Below are 21,131 nucleotides of genomic sequence, written 5' to 3' on the forward strand. Positions count from 1 at the left end.
TTCAAACAACCACCCCCCATCTTCTCCAAGCTAATCAACAAAAGCAAGCTCCGCACAGACCAGGACACACCAACTCAAAGTGGCACCAGACCCTGCCACAACATTGGATGTGAAACCTACAGACATCTCCTCTGCTGCAGTGATCAGCAGCCCCCACAACACACCTTTCAAGATCCATGCCTGTCACAACATGTGGTGTACCTCATCCAGTGCACTAAATGCCCAAACAACAACTATGTGAGTTAAACCAGATACAGTAATCACTATGCTTTTGAAAGAACTTACTCAGGAAAATGATAAAGAACAAAAACACCCTCTAACCTGTGGGTGAACACTTTTCACAAAGCGATCACTCAATATCTGACCTCTCTGTCTTCATCCTTAAAGGAAACCTGCACAACACTTTCAAAAGATGAGCCTCGGAGCTTAAATTCGTTACTATGCTAGACACTAAAAATCATGGATCAAACAGAGACACTGGATTTATGGTTTATTACAACAATCTGCAACCCACTAGCCTGCTCTTTGTCCTATGACTGTAGAGGTGTTAATGGGACACTCTATCTTGAATGGTCCGTTACAATATATGTTACAGACTTATGCTAAACAGTCTGTTCCACCTTGCATTTTGCTGTGATGCTGGGAGTACCTTTCCCAGACCTGAAGAAGAGCTCTGTGTGGCTCGAGAGTTTGTCTCTCTCTCCAACAGTTGCTCCAATAAAACATATTACCTCATCCACTTTATCTCTCTAATCTCCTGGGACTGACAGGGCTACAACTTCACTGTATGTAATTCAGAGTGTGAGAATTTACATATATGGAAGCGGACAGACTGGAGTGGTGGTTTTGTGATGTGTAGATCACTAAATGTACTGGGTTTAGCAACTGACTTGGTAAGCAACTTACAAAGAAAATTGTCAAATTCCTTCCTGTAGCAATCTACTTTGAATGCCTCAAAAGCCAGATGAAAATGATCAGTGACATAGAACTCATTTTCTTCTTGGAAGGTTTCAGGTGTGCTGTAATGCTTCTTGTAGACTTATTTTGTGGGGAAGGAGGGAGAATTCAATACACTGTGAAAGGTGGAAGATTTACATTGCTTTCTAAGGCCTTGTTTACACTACACGGTTATATCAACAAAACCGTGGAGGTGTACATACTGAAATGCTCCTGCCGATGTAACTCACCTGCTATGCCAACATAATAAAACCAACTTGACAAGTAGCATAGAGCTTTTTGTGATGTAGTGTCAGTGTAGATGCCTCACTTGGTTATGTCGCCCTAATTGGCTTCCAGGAAGTGTCCCGCAATGCCCATCATGACCGCTCTGGTTAGCAGTTTGAACCCTGAAGTTACATAGGTATGTGCCCCTCCTTGTTTAAAGGCTTGGGAATTTTTGAAATTCCTCTTCCTGTTTGCTCGGTACAGTTGACACAGCATCTTCCCAGCTGATCATGCCGGCTTTACCCAGCAGATGTTCTCCCACATGGACCATGCTGGAGCTGTTTGATCTGCTGAGTATATATAGAGAGGAGGCTGTGCAGTCGCAGCTTTGCACCAGCTGTAGGAATTTCAATACTTATGGGCTGATTGCCAGTGGCATGCAAGAGAAGGGGCACGAAAGGGACGCGCAGCAGTGTTGTGCTAAAATCAAGGCGCTGAGGCAGGCGTACCAGAAGGCAAGGGAGGCCAAGTGTCAGTCTGGTGAGGTGCCGAAGACATACTGCTTCTATAAGAAGCTGCACACCATCCTCAGCAGTGACCCCACCGTCACCACCAAGAGCCCCGTGGATACTTAATGGGACTGGAGGCAGCAGCTAGTGGACTCAACCCTGATGAGGAAGTGGTGGACGAGGAGGTGGAGCTGGAGGATGATGTGGAGCCCACGGCAGGGTCATCTGGTGGTGTGGCGAATCAGGACCTCTTTTCCACTCCAGTGGGGTCTAGCCAGTCCCATCACTCTGGCTCTGGAGTGCAGGAGAGGGGAGCTTTGGTAAGCGCGCATTTTGCTTTGATATTGCACAGTGAGAGGAAGATTGAGCTCTCATGTACTTTGTTATATGGTAGAAGAGGGATAAGGGACAGAAATTAATAACAGAGTCTGTCCATCTATGCAGTGAAGCCATGGCGGAAAATTTTGTTAATGTACATGGGGATGTCTGAGGAATCCCCTATAGTGATCTCCAGGAAACTTTCCTGTAGGTATTCTGCAATCCTCTGCTGAAGGTTCCTTGGGAGAGCTGCCTTGTTTCTGCCCCCACTGTAGGAAACTTTGCCGCGCCGCCCAGCAATTATTTCTGCAGGGACTAAAGCGGCACACAGGCGAGCAGTATACAGAGCCAGTCTGAAGCCACGCGTATGCAGGAGATGCTCCCTTACATTACCCTTAGGAGTGAGGTATCGGGTTTGATTACCCTAGCCCAGTGGTTCCCAAACTTGTTCTGCCGCTTGTGCACGGAAAGCCCCTGGCGGGGTGGGCCAGTTTGTTTATCTGCTGCGTCTGCAGGTTCAGCCGATCGCGGTTCCCACTGGCCGTGGTTCACTGCTCCAGGCCAATGGGAGCTGCTGGAAGCGGCGCAGGCCGAGGAACATACTGGCCGCTGCTTCCGGCAGCTCCCATTGGCCTGGAGCAGTGAACCGCAGCCAGTGGGAGCTGCGATCGGCTGAACCTGCGGATGCGGCAGGTAAACAAACCAGCCCGGGCCGCCTGGGGCTTTCCCTGCACAAACGGCGGAACAAGTTTGGGAACCTCTGCCCTAGCCTGTGGAAAAGGATACCAGTATTCAGAATAGGCTCCCTAGCCACTTAAAGTAACCCCCTTCCCAAACCACCGTTTGTCCCTTCCCCCTTACCAGTTCCCCTCTTCCCCGTGAACTAACCATAATTGGGACTTGCGGAGACCTGTGTGCTAGCTGAGGGACAGTGAGAAAAACGTGTAATTTTTGTGATTCATAGCTGTAAGTGCACTCTCAATACTGTTTCTTTTCATTGTTTCTTTGCTTTCTGCAGATGTGCCCTTGAGAACACTCTTCTATACCGGCAGAGCACCTCCATCAGATAAGGCACCGACCCAGAAGGATTATATGCAGCACCTGGCGAAACACTCAACAGTTGCAGCGCAAAGTGAAACAAGAGCGTGGAGGGAGACAATGAAAGACTGAGGCTGGATAGCTAGGAAAGACACAGGGGCAGGTGTGGATGATAAAGCACCTCAAGGACCAGACAGAGATGTTGAAATCCCTTCTTAGCCGGCAGTCACAACAAATGTGTGCCCGACTCCCCCTTCAGCCACTACAGAACTCCTGTCCATGCCCTCCACAAACTCCCCAATGCATTCATCGTGTGTTCCCAGTCCCTCACAGTACCTGTGCACTCCACATCTGGGGGCTGGTTTCCCAATGAAAGCTGGAGTTACACCCAGCTGTGACAGCCCTAACCATGAGACTGTTCTTTGTCATGTCCCCTGTTTGACCAAACATTTGTGTTTGATCCTGTTATTAAACTTGAGTCTTTGAAATTAAATGCCTTTATTTGTGAAATACAGAGATACATACGTAAATCGTTCAGTGCTGACATTGAAACATGTTGGCTATAGGTAGGAATATTTGCTCCTTGCAATTAATGCTGAAGAAGCAAGCATGACCCAGGTAATTCGTGATGGCAAGTAAACATTGCCTGGCTGAATGCATTACATATGGGCATATTACTGGGAATTGTTGTCAAAATGCTCCTTCAACGCCCCCCTGATTTGAATAGCCTCCCGCCATGTCCTCCAAATTGCCCTTGTATTGGCCGCTTAAAATCAGCGGCCAGCCGATCAGTCTCATAGCCCACCCCTGAGGAAACTTCCCCCTTTGATTTGCAAATATTATAGGGAGTACAGCAGGCCACAATGACCATCAGAATATTTTAGTCACTGAGGTCTAACCAGCCAAAAAGACAGTGCCAGCAACCTTTTAACTGGCCAAAGGCACATTCAATGGTCATTTGGCACCTGCTGAACCTGTTGTTGAAGTGCTCCTTGCTGCTATCTAGGTTCCCAGTGGTAAGGCTTCATGAGCCATGGGAGCAAGGGATACGTGGGGTCTCCAGGGATTGCTGTGGGCATTTGCATGTTCCCCATTGGAATCATTTGGTCTGGAAAGAAAGTCCCCAGCATGCAGCTTTCTGTACAGTTCAGTGTTCCGAAAGATACGTGTATCATGCACCTTCCTTGACCGCCCCGCATTAATGTCAGTGAAACGGCCTTAGTGATCCATGAGTGCCTGCAAGACCATGGAGAAGTAGCCCTTTTGGTTGATGTACTCCATTGCAAGATGGTTGGGGGCCAAAATTGTGATATGTGTTTCATCTGTTGCCCTGCCGCAGTTAGGGAATCCCATTGCCTCAAAGCAATCAGTTATTTCCTGGACATTACCCAGAGTCTCAGTCCTTTGTAACAGTAGGTAATTAATGTCCCTGCACACTTGCATCACCGCAGCTCCTGTGGTGGACTTTCTAACTCCAAACTGATTAGCGACTGACCGGTAGCAGACTGGAGTTGCCAGCTTCCTCACAGCAATCATCACTCGCTTTTCCACTGTGAGGGCAGCTCTCTTTTCTGGTGTCCTTGCGCTGCAGTGCTGGGGCAAGCACCGCACAGTTCCAGGAAGGTGATTTTGCACATCTGAAAGTTCTACAGCTACTGCTCCTCATCCCATACATGCATCACGATGCGATGCCACCACTCAGTGCTTGTTTCCTGAGTCTAGTGCTGATGGTCCACCATGGCAAGCTGGTCCATGAATGTCAGCAGCAATCATGAATGATTCATTTCCATGGCAGACAGCAGGGTGGGCATCTGTTTCACATGAAATACTGCAGGACCAGCTGCGTTGTGTTCATAATGCTCATCACCACAATGGTCAGGATCCATGCTGTCAGGCAGAGATGGAGGTCTATTGAAAAACAGCATGAAACAAAAAGGAAGCCCATGGAATGATGGGATGGAAAGAACTGCATCACGGGGCAGCGAGCACATTCCAGTGCTGCACTGTGATCCGTTCGCAGAGCTCCTAGCAGCCGAGGGTGACAGAGGGTAACGAGTTGCACAGTGGGATAGTTACCCACAATTCAACACTTTCTGTTGATGCAAGAGCAATGACTGTAGACATACTCAGCCGACACAAGGAGTATTGTGTGGACGTGCTCCACCGATGTTGTTAAAGCGATTTATGATCATTGACAAAACTTAAGTCGACTTAACTCTGTAGTGTAGACATGGCCTCGGTCACTTTTTGAAGTGCTGTGCCTTAGTTGATAAGTCTTTCCTTGTTTTTAATTGCTTGGAATAAATATTTCTAAATCTCAGATTAAATGTATTTAAACACAAGAGTTAAAATGGGTGGAGACAAGACAACAAGGACAAATCCCATCCATTACATTTTATTTATTTTTATTTAGCTTAGATTTTGTAGTGTAAAATGTAGTGTAGTCTTGGATTGAAATGTCAGGAGAAAGGTAGTGCTCATGATTTTTTCCCTTTATTGGCTCTCCTAAATGCTTTTTTTTTTTTGGTGCATGAGGAGGGCTGGACTTGGCACTCTGGAAGTGGCTGGTTGGCTTGAGGAACTTGCATGAGTGACACAGGATACCCTCTGCCTGTGGACTGAATATGTCCTTCGCTTTGCTCCTGGTCCTTGGCCTTAATGCTCAGGAGCCAAAGCTGGAGAGTGCATATTGCCTTGACAGTGGCCAGAACAGCCCTTGTGGAATAGAACTTGAGGTTCATTTAAATTGATTCTGAAATGATTGAGTTAAGATTTATTATTACTGCAGATGTACACTTCAACAGATTTCCATTTTGACAGTAAATATGCTAAAGATGTTTAGGACTTTTGTTGGATACTCTAAGGGTATGTCTTCACTACTGGCTGGCTCAGCGGGCAGCGATCGATCCAGTGGGGATCGATTTATTGCATCTAGTCCAGACACAATAAATTGATCCCCGAGCGCTCTCCTGTCGACCCCTGTACTCCAGCTCAGCGAGAGGCGCAGGCAGAGTCGACAGGGGAGCGGCAGCAGTCGACTCACCATAGTGAAGACACCACAGTAAGTTGATCTAAGAATGTCGACTTCAGCTACATTATTCGTGTAGCTGAAGTTACGTAATTTAGATCGATTCCCCCCTACCCCCCAGTGTAGACCAGGCCTAAATACAGTAGAACCCCAAATTTATAAACAGCAAGCATAATGAACAACCATTTATATGAACCATTTTTATCCCCCCCCCCCAAATCAATGATTTATTTCACTAGTTACTGTGCTGTAGTGTCCTGTAGTATGTACGTACAGTACTGTATGACAAGACTTGGAGGGATTAGATTTTTATCGATAAATGTTGGTAAACATTGATTTCACCATATACAAACTGCCAAAAAAGTATTTCCATCAGTAATAATAGAAAATTGCAGATGGGTAAAGTAAGGAAAATGGTCCTTGAAAACTTATTAAAGTTTATTTAAGAATATTTTCTTCATATATTTTGACATGTGATGTTGACAATTCATGTTTTTTTAACAGATCAAACGCTTTAACTAGTTGAATCTCAACATCTGCTGCAGTTAAATAATTGTCTGATCTTTCCCCATTGTCTGAACACCTCCCATAAGTTCCCGCAACTGTGAAACTTTAGATAGATAAAAATAAAAAATGCTCAAAATTGAACTTTGATATTGAAATTATGAAAAAAATTGAATTCTGCCAAGCCTATGTATGAGCGTAATATGCACACTGCATAATTTTTTTACCATTTATGTACATTATTATTGAATGAGTAATAAATTAACCTATGCACCTTATCCATTATAACTAACTTTGAAAAGCTCAATATTTTGATTTTTTTAATGTTATGAACTTCTTATTCCCCAAATGGTTCATAAAATAGGGATTCTACTGTATGAATTGGTAATTGTAAGTACCTTGCTTTCCCATGAAAATGAGCATGTCAGTTTCTGTGGTTATATTTGCTAAAAACCAATCTTATTTTTTGAATAGATGGGTATTTTAATTTTATTAATAAATTGCATTAACATACTTTTCATAGTAATTTATGTTAATAACTTAAGGAGAATTGGTTTTTTCCTTAACTTAAAATTTATTCTTTTAGGTGGACATTCCATCTGTTATAACAAAGAAAATGCTAAAGGCAGCAATGAAACATATAGAAGTCATAGCTAAAGCCAGGCAGAAAGGTACTGTGAAACATTTGTATGTATGTTAATGTTTTGTAAATTTAAAATGCTTTGTAAGTTTAAAATGCTACGCCTAAAACTTTTGATGCTTCACATTTGCTAGTACTTTGGCAAATTTGACAGTTCATTCTCAAATCTACTGTCGCCTTCACTTTTTTAAAAAATCCCCTCCCTCCCTTCTGCTGTGGTGCTTGTCTGGGGATAGAGGGCCAAACGTTGACAAGGACTGAATGCAGACAGTTTTTGTTTGATTTTATGCCTGTCAACAGGTTGACATTTAGTTAATTTAGAAATCTGGTCTCTTGCCTGGAGTGTGGAGCAGGAATGAGTTTTCTGTCCAGTTCAGAGCAAAATTTAGATTATTTTTCTTAAGACATTCCTGGTGAATTCCAGATAAGCAACAATAAATAAAAGGATGTATGTGTATGTGAATGTATTATTTAACTTAACTAAACTACGTTATATAACTTACTAACTAAACTAAACTATAATTAAATAACTACAAACGGTGCTAATTTTATAACTAGTGTGAAGTCACATCCATAATTTATTAAATGTAACCAATCCAAGTATGTAACTTGTAATGCATAAGCATCCTTAATTTTGCCCTGTGAGTGTATGCATTGAAAGAGAGTCTGTACTTAGTCACACTTTCTGCCAGACTTCAGGCCTCAATGTGCAGGTTAGACAGTGCCTAGCGAACAAATGGGGAAGTTCTTGGGGTAAAAAACTGTTTTAATATCCTCATTCAACATGTGGTGCGCATGTTCCTTCCCCTCCTCCCTATCCCTCTCCCCCCGCACCTTAGCTACTGCACACTATCCAACACCTGTATTGAATAAGGAACTTTTTATTCAGGATTTTGCTGAATTTGTCACCCCTGCAAAGTCAGCAAGTATTATACCTCTGTTCTGCATCTCTAAAATGAGGATAGAGAGGCTGTTTCTTGCTTGTGATCACACACCAAATCTATAGCAGAGGTAGCACTAGAACTAGAATACGGGGTTCTAGTCCAGTGTCTTAACAGCTCCACCATTCTTCATCTCCACCAGGTTCTTGCCTCATTCTCCACAGATTGTATAACAATTTAAAACAGCACCATCCAGTGTGTGCACTGAGGCTCTGATTCAGCAAGATACTTAAGAATGTGCTTAACTTTAAGCATGTGAGTAGTGCTGTTGAAGCTGGTGGGACTACTTGCATGCTTGAAGTTAGGTAGGCCTACTTGCTGAATAAAGCACGGGTTCTGCAGAAAAAGTAATATGTAATCACTACTAAAGACTATTGTATTGCATAATCAAAAAGGAATAGAGTTAAGGTGGCACAGGCCACCTTAACTTCATCCATTCCTGAGTTTTCAGTGCTTCGCTTTGCAATCATGACACTCTCTTAAATGTAGTCTTTATGTATGGCATTTCCTATGCTCTTTAAAAAGAAAAACGAAAACTCTGCCATGTCTAGGTATTTACTTGAAGCAACAGAATGCTCTGTAATCACAGAGGTGTAATCTGTGTGACGGAGACCTTTGCCCCGTTCGTTATGCACCTGTCCATAGCCTATGGAAGAAGATAGGACCATGGAGCCTTGCCTTCTTTCATATGCACATTCTCAGGTTATATTCCACAATCCTTTCTCTGTTAAATGCTGCAATTTCACTCCACTTCATTTAAGGATGAGCGAGTACAGTAACTCCTAACTTCGTAGTCCCAGTTAATGTTGTTAAATTGCTGATCAATTAGGGAATATGCTCATTTAAAGTTGTGTTATGCTCCCTTATAACATTGTTTGGCAGCCACCTGCTTTGTCCACTGCTTGCAGGAAGAGCAGCCTGTTGCAGCTGGCTGGTGGGGACTTGGAACCAGGGTGGACTGGCAGCCCCCCATCAGCTCCCTGCTCCCCTAAGTTCCCTGTGTGGCAGCCGCCCAGCAGGCTATCAGTTGCCCGCAGTTCAGCTGTCCCTACCCCATTGCCATGTGCTTCTCCTGCCCTCTGTCTTGAAGCTGCTCCCTGGAGCCTCCTGCTTACTGTGCAGGGCAGGGGGAACGGGGGCTAATGTCAGGGTGTCCCCCTCCCCCCTGCTCCTGCACCCCGCTTACCCCATCTTCCATAGAGCGGGGGGGACGACACACGACAGGGCTCAGGACGGAGGGAGCTTCCTGGCAGCATCTGCCGTCTCAGCTTGCTGATCTACTTAAAAAGGCAATGTACTTAGAGTGGGGTCAGCGTACTTAAAGGAGCAATGCGCATCTCTCTCTCTCACACATGGTGTGTGTCTCTGTCTTTTTCTGCCATGCTGTCTTCCCTCCCTCCATTCATGCTGCCTTGTAGAGTGTTAGGCTACATTAACAACGAGTTAACCCTTGAGGTCTCAGCCACTTGCTAGTTCGTCATTTAGCAGTAAGGCATTCCCTGGGAAATATGCCACCCCCTGACTTCACCACCTCAACCAAGCCTCACAATCATCATCGCTGTTTACCAGTATTTGAAAAAAATTTCCCTGGAATCTTAACTCGCCCCCCCCCCCCCCTCCCCCCGGTTTACATTCATTCTTATGGGGAAATTGGATTCGCTTAACATCATTTTGCTTAAAGTCGCATTTTTCAGGAACATAACTACAACATTAAGCGAGGAGTTACTGTGCATCCATTGGAATCCTGACAATCCCTTCAATGGAAATTTCCATTTGGGTTGTGTACTCTATTTCGCGGAGTGTCAGTGTAACGTTGGGAGCCTGCATGAAGTATAACTTAGACAAATCAAATCTAACTTTCACCAAACTATGAAAGGTACATCTTGTGGTGCATCATAGTAAATGTAAAGCTTCCATGGCTACTTGCTAAGGGTGCTAAAGCTGTTTAGAAAAAAAATTGCAAACATTTTTCTTACCAGAAGAGCTGCATTTTTTCACTGCTGTGCTTGCAAATGGCATATTGTGGATGGGTTTTTTAGCAATTTTTTGGGAAAAAATTGCTACCTGACTGAGAGCAGATATACCCAATTTCAGCTGAAAATGTGAAATTAGGAAATGTCTAAATAGCTGAAAATAACTCCTTGTAACATGAAGGTTTCCTAAGCCTTCCCCAGAGGTATACAACACCATGGTTCAGAGATCTGGACTTCAAGCGTTGCCTTGGTTCCTGTTCTCTTTTGGCCTCTTCCCATTATTTTCTTTTTTCCTCTTTCTACACCCTTCATCTCCAAGGTCTCTTTCTCTTCTCCCTTTTTCCTCTCCTCTATTTTAGACTGCCTACCATCTCCTATAGTGGCTTTCTTCTTTATAGTTTCCGGAGTGTCTCTTCCTGCTGCTTTCAGCAATGCTAGTTAGCTACATTTCATCAGGTGGTATAAGGATCTATAGTAATTGACTCACTTTCATAATTTGTGATTGTGAAGTCACACGTTAACTGAGATTTGTTTTGTGCACAGATTCTAGTAAACTAAATACACCTATCTGTAGCCCTCTCATTCACAGGTTCTGTTCTGCAATTCATTCATTCTTAGTGTATTTCTTGACACAGGGCCTATGTTGAATTATTTCATACCTCGTTGTGCTGACTTATTACAACCCAGTTCTTGCACTTAAAGTGATTTAAAGGGATTATAAAATGTTTATTGCTAATTAAGGTGCAGAGGTTTTGCCTATGAAAAAAGTTTTTTTTTTTTTTTCAAAACAGCTACTGATATGTGAATACTTTAATGCTATACTTTTTGACAAAATAGTCCCTTGTCAGCTTTAATTTAAACATAGTGAAAAGTCGCACAAAAGATGTATTGCTTCAATCTTACTTCCAAAGCAACTTTGGAGTATAAGTTAAGTAGGAAACGCATCACATAACCAAAAGTTCTAGTCTCAGATGTTTCCAAATTATATTTAGAGCATACCAATAAATAAGAGCCTAGCGTTGGAGAGTGAAACTTAGGTAAAAGCAAATGGAGAGAAGCTGTTGTATAGTTAAAAATCAAACCAGGCGTAAGTTGTCCACTAAATGGTAAGCAAAAATATCCTGAAAACTATACAATATTGAATTGGTCCAGTGAAGAAGTTACTATTTTTTACAGAAGGTGGAAATTTTATGTAGTCTTTTCACAGTAGAGCCATACTTCAAAGCCTATGTCCAGGTGTCTTTTTCTTATACAGTTATTACTTTGTGTATCTTTGACACCTGGGCATATGCTACATGACATTATCAAGGTAATATTTTTATCAGTGGTTTTCAGTGTGTGGTCCAAAGACCCCTGCGGGTCCGCAGACTATGTCTAAGATTTTCAAAGGAGTCTATGCCTCCATTTGAAATTTGTTAGGGATCCGCAGATGAAAAGTGGTTAAAAACTGGTGTCCCATATTGAAGTGGAAAGAAATCTCCTCACCATTATTTCACAAGGGTGGGAAGGAAAAGAGAACATACTAAACCTTTTTTTTTTTTTCTTGCAGTGAAAAATGCAGAATTTTTACAGCAAGCTGCTTTAGAAGAATATGGACCAGAACTCCATGTGGCTTTGAGGAGTCGAAGAGATGAACTTCACTATTTAAGAAAACTTACTGAACTTCTTTTCCCTTATATTCTTCCCCCAAAGGCAACAGACTGCAGGTATCAAATATATTAGAAGTTGTACTATTTACAACAGTTGCATGCCATGTAGCGCTGCAGTTCTTAATGGTAGTAAAGTGGGTGAAGACCAGTGTCAGCTTGAACTTTGAATTTGTTTTCTGTGTAAGTACAAGCATATTAAGTGTAATTTAAAGAGTGAATTCTTTCTTAATGTTTTTGTTGATTGTATATTTCTGTAGTATCTGTTAACTAGGGGGGAAGGGAAAGGAATTGAGATGGAGTAGAAGCACTTGGGGTACGTCCAGACTACCCACCATATCGGCTGGTAGTGATCAATTTATCGGGGATCGATATATCGCTTCTCGTTAAGAGGCAATATATCGATCCCCAAACACGCTCCCCGTCGACTTCAGAACTCCACCGGAGCTAGCGGCGGTAGCGGAGTCGACAGGGGAGCCGCAGCTGTCGATCCCACGCTGTGAGGACCCAAGGTAAATCGATCTAAGATACTTTGACTTCAGCTATGCTATTCACGTAGCTGAAGTTGCGTATCTTAGATCGATTATTCCCCCACCACCACCCCGCAGTGTAGACCAGCCCTTGCTCAGTTTCCTTGCTTCTACACTAGTGATCTTAGGTGAAACTCCAAATACAAAAAAATAAAATGAAAAAGAATAATTTGTTGCTTCCTTGGACCCACTGCAGTGATATGTTAGTATGCTCGTTCTAGATGTTGGAAAGGTTCTGTTGGGTGCACTGAAGTAGATGGACCTTATTGAGATCATAAGGTATTTGGACTGGATAATGCTGTTTCAGTATACTAATGGTGAACATAATGCAGGAAACAGCAATGAAAAGTAGCAGCTTCTCAACAACTTACCCACTTTTACAGTTGGAAATCACCAATGTCTGTCTTAAAGCTAAAAGATATGATTTTTGCTGTTCTGTACGAGTCTCCCATTAGCGTTAGTGAGATATGCATGCATCATGAATTTATGTCCAGTTCTTACACAATGTTGATTTTTGAAAACTGAACTCTAGGTGTGGGAGGTGTTAATGCAAGCTGGTGACTTGGGGTGGAGGGGACAGCTTGATAGGCATCAGTAGCTGTGCTCGCATAGATAGGTGGCAGCACTGAAGTCTGAGACATTGTCTACACATGCAGTTTTTGCACCAGTTTAACGGAATATGTTGAAAAAACGATTTAGCTAAATCAGTGGAACCCCTTAATGTGGTGCAATTATACCAGTATATAATTGCTTATCAGTACAGCAAGTTTTGGTAAATGTTCAAATGGTCGCAGGCTGGCCACTAACTTGCATTTCTGAGCTCCATGGGTGGCATCAAACTAGGTCCCTCCTGAAATCTGACCCCCCCCCCCCTTTCTCCAGACTCACTCATACTACATAGGCTTTTACTCTGTAAGCAGTGGTTGGATGCATCATCGATATAGAACAGTGGACCACCTGCTTCACAAGTGTATCATCTTCAGAACAACATTTGTTTTAGGTTGTCGAAGTGTACCATGGAAGGATTTATAGGAAGAATATATATCAGATCCCAGCTGAAGGAGTTAAGAATCTACATCAGGGATCGGCAACTTTTGGCACGTGGCTCGCCAGGGTAAGCACAGTGGCGGACTGGGGCGGTTTGTTCACCTGCCACCTCCGCAGATTCGGCCAATCGTGGCTCCCACTGGCTGCGATTTGCTGCTCCAGGCCAATGGGGGTTGTGGGAAGCGGCAGCCAGCACGTCCCTCGGCCCACGCCGCTTCCTGCAGCCCCCATTGGCCTGGAGCAGCGAACCATCGCCAGTGGGACCCGCGATTGGCTGAACCTGCGGACGCGGCAGGTGAACACACCAGCCCTGGCAGCCCGCGTGCCAAAGGTTGCCAATTCCTGATCTACATGATCCTTATCTAGACTTCTTTCGTTGCTGAAAATTAAGCAATGAGCTGTTGAGTGAAAAGGTATGTATTTGCCCCTTAGTTTCCATGTGTTGAATCAGTTTAGACATCTTGTGATTCTGAATGTGTGGAGTGCTGAAATATCTTTAAAATAACATGTTTTTATTAAACAAGGAAAGACATTTTAGTACAAAAATATTAACTTTACCTATCTTATCCCATTACAATTATGAATGTAATAACATGAGTTACTATGAAAATGTAATACAATTTTTTTTTTCTTTCAGATCCCTGGCCTTGCTTATAAGAGAGATCCTGTCTGGTTCTGTTTTCCTTCCCTCCATGGACTTCTTAGCTGACCCAGTGAGATTTTGGAGCAGTAGAAATAATTTTTGTTTACTCTGACTATCATTGTTTTCCTTTTTGTCCGATGATGAGGTGCTGTGTGATGAAACAAGTACTTCACATTGGTTTTATCATTGGTGACTGCTTAATGGTTTACAGAAAGAAAAATAACCCCATACCCAATCCTCTTAATTTTTTGGTGATGCAGTGTTAATTTGGTTTTAGTGATTATTTGGCTACATTAATAAAAAAAAAAATACTTAGGCTAGGTCTACAAACTGATTTTTGTATTTGTTAGAGGTATGATTTATTACCAGAATAGTTATACTTACAGTAGCTGTCTATGGAATAAGATGTGCCATTGTAAGTACCTTTATAACTATATAAATTAATCCACATTAGGGTTGTACCACTTTAACTATACCAGTACAGTAACAATGTTTGTGTGTGGACAAGGCCTTTCTAAAAGCCACTCCTCATAGATGCAAATTTGTTTACTTCTTGCTTAGGTAGATAAGTGGCACTGCATTTATAAAGATTAGATAGAAAGTCACTTGTCTGATCTTTGGTTTTCAATTGGAAGAAAATTTCACAACTGTCTGAATACTGCTTGGCTGCAGGCAAAGAATAGTTGAGGTTGTGGAACTGCCTGTAGTCAGCTGTAACTCATCTGACCTGCATTGGTATTAAAAGATGGAGAATTTGTGTCTGTTCATGTCTCATTTGGGAAGTTCATTGATTTAAGAATCTAGATGCAGAGACTATTCAAATGTCAATCTAGAAATTGATAGAATCATTATTTAATTATTCTGCTTATGTTTGCAATTTTAAGACATGAAAATTGTCAGAATCTTGCTAGAAACTGGGATGGCAATGGAATGATTTTCAAACAGATTGGTTTGTTGTAATTTGTTTGTGTTTTCCATTAGGATACTGTCAACCATTTGCTTCTCAAATTCATTGATGATAGCCCAGTGAGTACTGACAAAATGAGAACATTTATAATTGATTCACGCATGTCAGTGTCAATCTTATTCAGTAAGTCAACACTCTTTCTACAGCCTGAAAAAGCAACTGAGCCGGCTGCATCTTTGATTCCATTCTTGCAGAAATTTGCGGACCCTCGCAATAAAAAACCATCTGTAAGTGAAGAAAATACTCACTATATACAGATTTTGAATAAGTATTGTATGTGCTGTACATATTACCAGTGCTCTTTTCATTGCTTCTATTAGAAAAGGTTTATTTTAATGAAAGCTTGAGAAATATCCAAGCTAACTGCATTTTCCACTTCATGTTTAGGTTCTGAAGCTGGAATTGAGGGAGATTAGAGAACAGCAAGACCTTTTGTTTCGCTTCATGAACTTTCTGAAACAGGAAGGGGCAGTACATGTGTTGCAGTTTTGTCTGACTGTAGGTAAGATTACCCTAGTATGCTTAGGTGTACTCATTGAATTTAAACAATGATTTAGGTGCTGGTCCATTACTGTTATATTTACCATTGCTACAATCTCTCTAAAAAGATGTACTGCAGACTATGAAAATTCTGTGAGAATCTCTGTTCTAGCTTATGCCATTTCTGAAAGTTCTGACTTCTGGGTGTGCCTTCCTTTTTTGCAGGATGTAAAGAGGTTGAAACTTGTTCAGCAGCTGTGTCCCTTTTGCCATTACTTATTCAAATTTTGTTACACAGACAGCTTTCTAAGCACTTATTTGAGAATCAAATGATAGAGAATGGGCAATGGCTGTGGTTTGTAAGCAAGATTTTCAGCAAGGAGGCATAACCAGATGTCTCACTTGTAGAGATTATTTCACGTAAGGGAAATAATGAAAATGTTCGTAACCCATAGTCTTCCAAAGGAACATGGTGAATTTTACTGTGGAAGGGAATAATTAGTTTTATTGCAGCTTTTATTTTTATGGATCAATTTATATAACTTATGGTTTAAATCTAAAGTATTAATACAACTTAACAAGTTCTTTAATGCAGTTTATCAGCTTGGTCATAAGTTTTAAAACATTTAAGGTTTTATGTATAGCCATATCTGCTGGAAAGGTATCTGAGGGTATACACTGGAGTTGTGATTGCAGCGGGTGTAGATGTAACCAAGGCAGCTAGCAGCCACTCGAGTATGTACCCAGGTTCCTGCACAGACAGAGCTATCCTGTGCTGCCACCTGTGCTACCATGGCTTCACTGCTGTTGTTACTCCAGCTGCTCTTGATCTAGCTAGATCAAAGGTAGCTCAGGTATGCTGCAATCAAACGTCCTGAATGCAGTGTAGACATACACTGATGGCTGACATGTGTGCCACTTTAAGGTGCCACCATTTATATTAGCTACATTTGATCAACAAATGCATTTTCTTTCCCCCACCTTCCAGAGGAATTTAATGACAGAATTTTGCAACCAGAATTATCAGATACTGAAAAAATGTCTCTTCATGAAGAGGTGCAGAAAATCTACAAAACCTATTGTTTGGATGAAAGTATTGACAAAATTAGATTTGATCCTTTTATCGTGGAAGAGATTCAAAGAAGTAAGTTTGAGATTGAAAGGAATGATCAAGAATTTATACTGGAATCTATAAAGCATTCTGTCAGACTAAAAAAAATCCTAGTCGATCCAAATAATAATTAACTTTAATTTTATCATAACTATACAACCTCATTAACAAACTAGAGATGTTCAAGAATGCATATACTCCTATCACTGGATGTCCCCTGCATATTGTTCTCTATGAATGATAATATATTTAAATCCTGCTTTATCAAGCACTTTAGTGTTCCAAAATTTTGGATGCTTCCTGCGTGAATTTATAAGGACTAATTTTAGACTGAGACCTGTAAAAATCAGAAAAACTTTATGAACAACAATGGCACATCCAATTAATATTCACAACAGGGGTTTTTTTTCTGCAGTTGCTGAAGGTGAATATGTAGATGTTGTGAAACTTCAAACTATGCGATGCCTTTTTGAAGCATATGAACATGTTCTTTCCCTCTTAGAGAATGTCTTTACCCCTATGTTCTGTCACAGTGATGAGGTAAGCATGAAAGACATAAAGTCTTGCCTTTAAGCACAGTTCTTTTTTTCAAATGGCAATGTAAATGTGACAGCTTAAACAGTAGTTTTGCTCCTTGTATGTATTCCAAATTTTATCTATTTAACTGGTAAAAATAGGTTCTTTTATAATTTTTTACTCCTGTTATCAGGGTAGAGCCAATATAACCGAGGCCTGGTCTACGCTACAAAGTTATGTCGATGTAAGCTGCCTTGTGTTGACCTAGTTTTGCGTTTCTATGTTTAAATGTCTCACCCTGATGTAAATTGCCCATTAGGCCAACATAATAACACTGCCTCCCTGAGCGGAATTGAGCCAAGGTCAATGTACAGAGGTCGACGCAGTGCGCGTATAGATGCTGCATTACCTAGATCAATCCTAACAGCCCTACAGCAGCTGTTCCACTGCCTCACGCTGACTGCTGTGGTCACTATTGTGAACTCCACTACCTATGGGTCACAGGGACCGAAAGCACCACCCCCACCCTGCCTTGTTTAAAACCCCATGAATTTTTGAAATTCCTTTTCCTGGATGCCTAGCTTGGCAATCACACCTAGCAACTCTCCATTATTGAGTGCAACTGCCCAGCTGACCATGTCAGCTGCACATTCCAGACACACTCCTACCTGGAGTGGAAAGAAGATATTGGCTTTCTTGGGCCTGTAGGGACAAAAGGTTGTGCTGGCACAGCTCTGAACCAGCCATAGAAGCATGGGCAGATTGCTCGAGGGATGCAGGAGAAGGGTATGACAAGGACCAGCAGCAATGCTATCTAAAAGCCAAGGAGCTGTGGCAGACATACCGGGAGGCCAACAATTGATCTGGTGCCAAGCCACAGACCTGCTACTTTTACAAAGAACTGCCATGCCATATTTGGCGGAGACCCCACTACCACCTAGCACAACGCTCTCAATACCTTCGAGGAGCCTGAGTCCCAAGCCTCGGTCATGAACAGTGAGGAGGAGGAGGTGGGACAGGCGACTGGGGGATCCACCACAGTCCTGCCAATTGAGCATGGTTAAGTCTGATGCAAGGGAAGGAACCTCAGGTAAGTGTGTATTTTTTTCATTACAGGGATACCACTCCCATCCTGCCCGCCCCCATCCACTCCCCATAGAATAGGAAGACACAGCTTTTGATTAATTTACTTGTGCTAGAAGAGGTAATAGAACAACCAAGAGAGGTAGAGTTTCTATCTGCTTTTCATTCCTCTCTAGAGTTAGGCAGGGGGACCAAGTGGAGCAGTTTGTTTATATACATAGGGATGTCTCTTGAATCCTCCTGAGAGGTCTCAGTGAAACTTTCATGGAGGTACTCTGCAATCCTCTGCTGAAGGTTTCAAGGGATGACTGCCTAATTTCTTCTTCTCTGATAGGACACTTTCCCATGCCAGTTAGCTATAACTTTGTAGTACACCATTGCAGTACACACGTTAGTGGCATATGGGCCCGGGCAGCTTCAGGACACTAGCAGCAGCTGTGCTCTTTCTCCCTTTGTTACCCTCAGGAGTGAGACATCAGCTAAAATCACCAATGCCTGTGGAAAACGTTGCCAGCATTCAGTGCCAGTGCCTTATGCTACTAGTTTCATGCAACCAAGCAATTCCCTCCTCATTTCCCTCATCCCCAGCTGGCCATACTCACAATGGCTGATGCTGTGACTTGTTTGCAATTGCTTGTGCATGGCACCAAAGTGAGAAGAGAATGTAGTGCTTAAAACTTTAGGGGAGCAAGGGGAGTGAGTTCTGCAGTTTTGCTTTCTGTAGTAAATATATTGACAATGGTATCTCTGTGGGTTTTTTTTTTTTTTTTTTTTTCTGCAGCTGCTGCTATTGCATCCTTGAGGGACTCCAGCTCCATAGTTGCAGAATGTCTGACCAGAATAAGGAGAAGGAAGAAGAGGACTTTGGATGGCATGATGGAATGCACAGGTGTATTCACACCCTACGCACTACTGTAATAATCTTTGTGCAAACCATGCCTTGTAAGATATCATTTAAAAGCTAATAACTCACAAGTCAGTCTTATTATGGTAAAATATATGTAGCAACATTGTATGTGAAGTTATAAAATTCCCCTGTATGATGTTGTTAGCCCCAGGAAGAAGTCATCAAACAGGGCTGTCCTGAGCAAAGGAAAGTGTTTGCCTTAATTGCATTTAAGCAGTTAATGTAGTCATCAAGCAGAAAGAGGGGAAGGAAGGAAACCTGCTTCTGAACATACATGGGTGAAAGAACCCAGCAGGAAGCCTCCTTCCACACCAGACATGTGGCTGGAAATGCTTTTCAAAAGGGGGACTGAAACAATAAAAAGAGACTTAAACACCCCAAGTGACCTCTCTCTCCCTGGCCATTTCACTCTTTCTACCTGAGAAGACCAGAGAAACAGCTGTTGGGCTTTGAGTGGGGGCCTGACCTGAAAAATTTGGTTAGTAATGCTGCTAGAAGGATGTGATAAGGACTCCACTTTGAATCAAGTATAGTTTGTTAAGGTAGGCACTAGGAAGCATTTTATCTTTATTTTTCTTATAACCGTTTCTAACTTTTATGCAGCATTACTTGTGCTCACTTAAAATCTCTCTTTGTATTTAAATAAACTTGTTTTTGTCATTTACTCCACCCTGTGGGACGTTAAAGACAATCACAGCTTTGTGTACACTGACCGGTGAAAACCAAGGTTGGCATAGGCAGGGCCGGCTCTAACTTTTTTGCTGCCCCAAGCAGCAAAAAAAAGTGCCACTCCTCTCTTCCCCCCCCCCCCCGCCGAGTGCCGCGGCCCCGCCGAGCGCTGCGCCGCCGGAGCCCGCCCACCCCCCTCCCCTGCCGAGCGCCGCGCCGCCGGAGTGCCCCCCCCCCCGGAATGCCGCGCTCCCCCTGCCGCCCCTTACCAGGTGCCGCCCCAAGCATGTGCTTGGGTGCCTGGTGCCTGGAGCCGGCCCTGGGCATAGGAATAGCTGAAATGGACATGAATGTTCTGTCTGCATCATAAGTTCTGTTCTCTTAAGTATTAGTAAGTTTTAAATATATTTGTTTTAAAATTTCACGATTTCTTTTTTACAGTGAATTCTGTTACAAAATAAATGTCTGTTGTTTTATTAGTTTGCAACATCTGCTACCGAGTGCTTAACAGGTCTGAAAGTAATCAATTACCTCTTACTAACAGTGTGACACAACTCACAGGATAAGATGCAAACAAAATTAATAGATGTATTGACAATGTTATATTCCTAAACATACAGCAATCATCACACAATTCGTAACAGGCCACAAAAGAGCAGGGTGACGTAGAACACAGTACAACTAAATAAGTTTCTGTGGCTCACTGTTAAAATGGTCTTTCAAAGCCTCCATAAGCAGCATAGCTCCATGTTGAGCTCTTCTAGTAGCCCTTGTCTCTGGCTGTTCAAACTCAGCAGACAGCACTCCATCTCTGTCCTCCATACCAGCGGAAAAGTGTCCCTCCTTGCTTCATAAATATTATGCAGGACAGACAGTAGGCAGCTGCAACCATTGGGATATTTTTCTCACGATGTCCAATCTTGTGAATAAACAACACCAGTGTCCCTTTAATTGATCAAAAGCACATTGAACTGTCATTCTGCACCTACTGAACCAGTAGTTGAATCATTCCTTGGTGGTGTCGAGATGGCTGGTGTATGGCTTCATAAGCCAGGGGAACTACGGGTAGGCTGGATCCCAGGATTGCTATTGGCATTTCAACATTCCCAATGGTAAGCTGCCTGTTGGGAAAGAGAGTCCCTGCTTGTAGTTTTCTGAATAGTTCTGTATTCTTATAGATGCAAGCATCATTCACCTTCTCTGACCAGCCACACTGATGTCAGTAAAGCACCCCCAGTGATTCGCCAGTGCTTGCATAACTATAGAAAATTAGCCCATTCTGTTGATGTTGTCTGTGGCAAGGTGGTTCTGGTGCCAAAATAGGGATATGCATGCCATCTATCACTCTGTCACAGTTTGGGAACCCCTTTGGTACAAATCCATCCATTACATTCTGCATGTTGCTGAGAGTCACAGT

At 42.6% G+C, this 21,131-nt stretch overlaps 1 protein-coding gene across 6 annotated transcripts in view; it reads left to right on the top strand.

Annotated features, from left to right (window-relative positions):
* Positions 1–21,131, top strand: part of SNX14 (sorting nexin 14) — an 83,420-nt gene that overhangs the window by 15,113 nt on the left and 47,176 nt on the right. For all 6 annotated transcript variants that reach the window (XM_034766095.1, XM_034766094.1, XM_034766091.1 and 3 more), the window contains exons 7-14: positions 7,148–7,232; positions 11,665–11,821; positions 13,976–14,051; positions 14,963–15,007; positions 15,095–15,175; positions 15,336–15,450; positions 16,417–16,572; positions 16,955–17,079. In XM_034766095.1, the coding sequence (XP_034621986.1) occupies positions 7,148–7,232; positions 11,665–11,821; positions 13,976–14,051; positions 14,963–15,007; positions 15,095–15,175; positions 15,336–15,450; positions 16,417–16,572; positions 16,955–17,079 (840 nt within the window). The remainder of the gene's footprint in view (positions 1–7,147; positions 7,233–11,664; positions 11,822–13,975; positions 14,052–14,962; positions 15,008–15,094; positions 15,176–15,335; positions 15,451–16,416; positions 16,573–16,954; positions 17,080–21,131) is intronic.

Source organism: Trachemys scripta, chromosome 3 (assembly GCF_013100865.1).
Source record: "Trachemys scripta elegans isolate TJP31775 chromosome 3, CAS_Tse_1.0, whole genome shotgun sequence".
Lineage (NCBI taxonomy): Eukaryota > Metazoa > Chordata > Testudines > Emydidae > Trachemys > Trachemys scripta.